Here is a 7,492-nt window from a genome sequence, read left to right on the forward strand (position 1 = left end):
TTCATTAATTATCAGAATAATTTGATAAATTAATATTTTTCGTAAATAAATGAGTACTAATTAATTTAATATTTTCAAATAATTATATTATATTGATTTATGAATTTAAATAATTAAATTATAATTTTATTAAATTGAATTATTTTAACTAATAATAATAATAATTATTATTATTATTATTATTATTATTATAAGTGTAATTTATTTAAATTGGGGATGTTTTTATAGTATAAATTAAGGTGAATGACTAGAAATAAATTTTACAACAAAAAACAGAAAAAAAGAAGAAGAAAGAAGTTGCCCCCTTCCCCTCTTCTTCTCCTTCCTCCGCCGCACACTCTCCCACCACCAATTTCTTTCCTTCACCAGCTTTCCCTCCTTTCCTTCCTTTCCTTCCGACCGGCACCGCTATTCCCCTTTGCCCATTGCTGAAAAACACTGCCACCTCTAAGACAGCCTCTTTCCGGCCTTATTTTGTAAATCTGACTTCGGAACGGACTCCCCACTACCGGAAACCTAAAGAACTGCCCTTCCCTCTATTTTTTCATTGGCGGAAGCTCTGTCCAAGACTCATCGGAGCCGAAAATTTTCGACCTCGATCCTATGGCTTCCGGTGAGATTCTGGCAAAGATATTTACATATCTAGACTCCGTGCTTCTCAAGCTTCGTGTAGGCGCCTCCGGATTCGAATTCCGACACTGTTGACCGTACTGATTTTCGGATCCCAGTGTTTTCCAGACGCATAAAATCTTAAATTTTTTGCTCAGTTAAATTTATTTAAACCTTAAAAATTATTTAAAATTTATTAGAAATTAATAACTCCATTAATTGTAAATTATAAATAACTAAGTAATTTAATTTAATTAATTGATAGTTTAATTATAAATGTTATCAATTAATTAATGTGATTAATTATTATTCAATTTTGTGATGATTGCAGTTATGAATAATTAATTAGATATCAAAAAATTATTTGTAGGCCGATTATGGAATAAATATTAATGTCAGACTGTCTGTTATTAATTGTGATATGTGGTGTGTTGCGGAGTCGGAAAAATAATGCAATTATAGGTGACCCAACTCCTAATAAATATGTAATGAATATTGAAGTGTTTGTAGTAAGTTTTGGACCCATTTTTACGGGGATAAACATCCATATTTGAAGGAGGTTCTACCAAATTTTCGAGTCAGAATTTTTTAGACAGTCTATTCTAGGATTCTAGGCCTAGGAAACATTATGAATATCTTATTAATTAAGTTACTTTCGTGAGCCAGCTCCACCTGAGGAGTAGGAGTAGATTGCAAAGTGCGGCAGAACTGTGAGTTAAAGTCATATAATCAACTACACTTATATCATGTCTAAATTAAATGCAATATTAATTGATTAATAATTATTATGGTTATTATTAGTATTATAATTATTAATTTTATTTGATTAATAATTATTATGAATATTATTAGCATCATTAGTATTAATTTTATTTTCGTTATTTTACTATCATATTTATTGTTATTTTATTATTATTATATATAATTTTCATGTTTGTTATACTCAAGGCTATTCAACTTTAGTTCTTAATATGTTATTGAATAGTTTATGTTTACTTGTAATTTATGCTATTTTTAATTATTATTGATGCTATGAGTGTAACTTCGAGATGAGGCGGCAGTAGAACATGTCACATGATGGATTGCATCAGGACCGCGTGCGCACCATATTAGTCAGAGAAAGGTAGTAAAAATTATTTTTAAAATTTGCCCTGGAAGTGTACAACTCCCTCGGCTTTGAAAATTTGACTGCAGAGGAAAGGTCATTGGTCGAGCATTGCTCTCTGGGCGCCGGCTTTATTGGGAATTAAGTAACCAGGCTGGATATAAGGACCCTGGTTGAGCTTTACTGTCTAGGCGCTAGTTCTATTGGAATAAGAGAGCTGAAAAGGCTGCTAGCATCGGGGTTAGAGTTCTGCTAAGGTACTTTTCCCATAATGTTAAATTGTATTTTTCTGAATTATGGTATGACACGCGTTTTAACATGATATAATATTTTATTCTGATTAAATAAATATTTTATTGAGATAGTTGTATTTATTTTTGGATTATATGATTTTAACTTACTGTCGAGACTGATAGTCTCAAATTTTATTTTTCAAGTTTTTGTTAGGTTTCTCGCAGTTCTTCTCATTTGGCAGCCCGACTTTCTTCATCTTCGGGTTTAATATAACTAATTTTGTATTTGTATATTCAATTATTAGAATTCTCCGCAGTAGTGATTCTAAAACTTATTACTTTATTTTGGCATGTTAAACCAACCGAGGGGGTATTACTTACTTGTGCTGATAGTCTGATTTAAATATATAGTATTTAGGTGGTTGAAAGTTAGTAATGAAATAATGTTATAATGGATAAAATTATAATTTGATTGAGTTAATTATTAATAAGGCTTGCTACGAGCTTCGGTGACCTTACACCTATCTATTCCCTAGTGCCAGTCACGAGTCCACAGATTGGGTCATGACAACTTTCATTTTCCTAATAATAAGTAGTCCTACTTATAATATAATTCGTGTATTGAACAACCGTTATTATTATGTTAATTATAGAATGAAGTTTATGAATATGTTTTATACTATAATTCTTGATATTTAATATTTATTTATAATAATTAAAAGTTAACAGTAAATTAAATATTTTTAAATATCCTTTTTAAATATTTCTAATGTTTTAAAATTTTATTAATATAATAATATAAAAATTATCTTAAATTTATTTATTAAATGACTTTAGCATTATATAAATTAATACAATCAATATAATTGATTTTACTATTTTTTAGAATTAGAAATTATTATATAATTAAAATATTAGTAAATATAGTCTTAAAGATATTATTTATTGTAATTAAAATTATTAGATAATTAGAAAATTAATTTATTAATTCAAATATTATTAAAATATAATAAATATATTAAGAAAGATAAAATTATCTAATTAGAAAATTAATTTTTTATCTAATATAATATTGAAATATAATTAATATGCTATTTATTAGTATCAGAATCAGTATTTAATTTAATGATGTGATTTTTTAATTAATAAATTGATAAAAAGAGTTATAAAGTTACATCTATATATATTGATTTTTGAGATTTAAAACTCTTTTGACACATGTCTCCTTTTTTGACACGAAAGATTTTTATTTTAACATGCATACTTATTTATGACACATAAAATTTAAGTTTATACATAATTTTGTGATTATTAATTTATTGATTAGTAAGTTACATTCCTAATTGAACACTTATTCTAATCCTAAAATATAATATATTAATAATAAATTAATTTTTACTTCGATAATGATTAATTTTTTAATTAGATAATGATCATCTTAAAAGATATATATTAACTATATTTTTAATATTATATTAACTAATTAATTAATTTTTAATTAGATAATGATTGTAATTGTAGAAAATAATATATTAAATACTATATTTACTAATCAATTAATTTTAATTATATAATAATTTTTAATTTTAAAAAATAGTAATTAATATATAATATTTGAATTAATTAATAAATATTTTTAGAATAATTTTTATATTAATAGACTAATAAGATTTTAAAATATTAAAAATCTTAAAAAAGAAAAATAAAATATTTAATTTGTTGCTATTTTTAAGAATATGATAAATAAATATTAAATATTAAAATTATATTAATATTATTTATAAATTTAATTTTATTATCATATAATAATAACGGTCTTACGACGTATGGGTAAATAAATTTATATTTCATATACTAAGAATAAATATATATATCACAATAAAAAAATTATGTATTAAGAATATAAGTATACATATTAAAAGAATTTTAGGTTCTAAAAATTTATATATATATAAAAGTTTATTGAGATCCAATATCTTAGAATTACTGACATTCTATGTCTTTTTAACATGTCAAGGTTCGATGTCTTTGATTGACTAGGTCCAACCTCTTTAAATTACTTATATCAAATATCGGAACTTCTAGTGACATTTAATTGATAGATATAATTTAATAGAATTTTTAATATTTAATATTAATTTATTAAACTTTAAAAATAATAGTAAATTAACTATTTTTAACTATTTTTATTTTTTAAAATTTTAAAATTTTATTAATGCTATAATAAAAATTATTTATTAATTAATCTTAATATTATATAAATTAATATATCAATATAATTGATTTTATTATTTTTAGAATTAAATCTTTTATAAATAATTAAAAATTAATTTATTATTGAATATAATATTAAAATATAATTTAAAATGTTATTTTTAAAATTATAATTATTATCTAATTATAAAATTAATTCATTAATTAATATAATATTATAATATAATTAATATACTTTTTGTTAAGATAGAATTAGTATCATTGTCTGATTAAGAAATTATTTATTAGTAATATAATATTAAAATATATCTAATATGCTATTTCTTACAATTAAAGTCGGTATTTAATTAAGAATGTAATTTATAAATCAATAAATTACTAGAAAAAATTATAAAATCATACACAACTTCGAATTCCATGTATCAAAAATAAATACATATATCAAAAAGAAATTTATATATCAAAAATTAAACATATATATCAAAAAAAAATTAATATCAGAACTTAATATATATAAATTTTTAATATTTCAAATCTTAAATTATTATATTCATCAGTATAATAATAGATACGTGTCTCAATCTGAAAGATACATTTACAAATAATAATAAAAAAACTTAAATTCTAAAACAAAATTATGATAATGGAAGTGGTTACCTGTTTCATTAAATTAGTTCGCATGATATTTGAACTAGGCAGCCATAGTAGTTCTAGAAGTCAGAATTGACCATGTCCTTGTGAGCCATATGACTTCTTTGCAACTTCTACGTAAGAACATACATAATCTGCTAATATGAACACGAAACTGCTAATATTACGTGTCATCAACTAGTAAGCATTAAAGATAACACTAAACAAAATAAATAAATAAAAGCCTATGTGCTAAATCTTTCCAAGTCTGAAAAGTCCCCAGGTCAAACATGCATGGCTAATACCTCAACTCTTCCCATTATATATATGCATACACTATCTTCATCTCTCTTCAGCCATCAAGTATTTACTGCATAACGTCAACGATTCTCCATTCTATTAGCTTTAAGCCCTTCTAATTGTCCACACAAAACCCAAGAAAAACTTGATGATGATTATGGAAAGCAGCTTAGGAGACATGTTATTGAAGGTAGCCATGTTCGCTTTGGTGCAAGCACTGGTTTATATCATCCTCTCAAAGTCATCCAACATCTTCTCCAATACCGTAAAGAGATCATCTAGCTTCAAGCCAGCTCGCTCCGTTAGTATTCGCAGGTTTCTTGCCGCTTTACAAGACCTTCCGGCCAGTGGTGAACTCTCTCCTTCTCCCAAGAATCCGGCGTCCACTCAAGATACAAGTCAACAGACAAATTAGAAATATAGATCATATAGAGGATCCTTTTGTCTTAGAACTATTATATATCTTTTAATTTTAGAAAAAATGTTGTGTTTGAGTTTATTGTACAAAATTTTAGATGATTCTTTTATTTATTGAACACCCTTTCCCTATTTCAGTTTCTTATAAGATTAATTAAATTTTTTTTATCACAATTGTTTTTTAAAACTGAGAGTAATGATACATTGAATTTTTTCAATTAAGTTTTGTTACTGTATTGATTAACAATAAAATACAGAAACTAACCAATTCGATTATCAAACCAAAGGGGGATGCATCTGTAATTATAACCTCATGGATAGTAATTTATCCTTTATTATTATCTTTTTATTATTATTATTAGATATGACTTAATATTGGAGTTGAATAGAGTGCATGACAGGAAAAAGAAAATGATATAAGGAGGGCAGAAAAGACATAGGAAAGGAAGTCTGTTGTGGCTTTCATGCCTGCCAAGTTAGAGAAGTAAAGGGTTATATTCTTTGTGCCCTCTTTCCCTTTCCTTCCATTGGAATTATATTAGTTTAAAAGCTAATTATTTGAATTTTAATCAATAAATTATTATCGTTGATGTGCATAATATTTGTTTTAGGTAGATTGAAATTAATATGTAATACCGATAAGATATGATTTAGATATTATTAAATTATACTAATGAGTAATGAAGAAAAAATAAGGAGTAGTAATTTAATATTTGATGTATAAGTTTGTTGTGGGCTTTAAGAATATTAAATCTTATACTTGATATGCTGCTATATGATAAAATGATCTGCTCCGGTACATTTAATTCTGGATCGAAATATACTGTGCATTATGATTCTTAGGTCCAAAATACTTGAGTTATATAGATAATGTGAAAATAATTAAATAAACAATTAAAAGAAGTGGTCATAATAAAATAAATGATGTTGAGGGTCTGGTGGATGGTACGTGTCCTGATGGTGGTAGTCTGGCCCATAAGGCTTTGGACAAGGGGAAGGAAGTGCTGTGGGACATGAGCTGATATCTTCGGCCATTGTGCGTGAGGTGGCAAGGGGTGAAGCTACTCCGATTTCCCACCCAATTGGGAATAGTGGACAGAAAGAGGTTATTAGCGAGGAATTGGACAATTCTCATTTGGCTACGAGGTTCACTAATGGCATAGAGGAATTAATCAACTTCCAGTTAGGACAGACCAACAGAGATTAGAACAGAGCCCGGCTCGTGGGGCTCGAAATGGTCAGCCACGTCTGAGGCCAAAAGCAGTATCTAATAATCATGCTATTGTTTCGGTTAACTCAGGCATGTCTACTGTCCTTAGTTCTCTGTAAAATGTGAATGGTAAGAGAGGGTGGACATTGGTTTTGACACTGTTGTGTCTACTAAACCTACTAGACTCTCCAAGTCTAGGAAGGTTTCTGATATCTCGAATATGGGTGTTAACTAAACAGTGAGTCCTGCAGTGCAGACTTGTCGATGTCCATGAGCTGTTTATGCTGGAATGCCTGAGGGCTTGGGGACTCTAGGGCATTCAAAGAGCTTCAGCATCTTATCTTGTTAAAAAATTCCAGTTTAATATTTCTTTGCGAATCTAAAGTTCAGTCTTTATGTGTGTTCTTCTTATAAATCTCTTATTCGTGTGATGGTATTTTCTTTGTTGATAGTATTGGTGCTAGTCTTATATGTGTTCTTATAAATCTCTTATTGGTATGATGGTATTTTATTTGTTGATAGTATTGGTGCTAGTGGTGGCTTGATTCTAATATGGCATAACTCTGTAAAGGTTTCAGTTAAGTCTTTTTCTCCTGGTCATATTGATGCTCTTGTTTGCTTTGATGAATCTGATGTGTGGCACTTTACTGGTTTTTACGGGAACCTTAATTCCTTTTTGAGACATTTTTCTTGGGATCTAATCAGGAGACTAGGGTCTATGGCGGAGTTCTCGAATTTACCTTGGCTCATGGGGGGTGATTTTAATGAAATTTT

The 7,492-nt window shown here is 27.1% G+C and overlaps 1 protein-coding gene across 1 annotated transcript; it reads left to right on the forward strand.

Annotated features, from left to right (window-relative positions):
• The first annotated feature begins 5,100 nt into the window (after positions 1-5,100).
• On the forward strand, positions 5,101-5,640 carry LOC8289316. The gene has a single exon (XM_002512145.4). It carries the CDS (start codon positions 5,240-5,242, stop codon positions 5,504-5,506), a length of 267 nt encoding a protein of 88 aa, XP_002512191.1. The 5' UTR covers positions 5,101-5,239; the 3' UTR covers positions 5,507-5,640.
• The last annotated feature ends 1,852 nt before the right edge of the window (positions 5,641-7,492 follow it).

Source organism: Ricinus communis, chromosome 6, assembly GCF_019578655.1.
Source record: "Ricinus communis isolate WT05 ecotype wild-type chromosome 6, ASM1957865v1, whole genome shotgun sequence".
Taxonomy (NCBI): Eukaryota; Viridiplantae; Streptophyta; class Magnoliopsida; order Malpighiales; family Euphorbiaceae; genus Ricinus; species Ricinus communis.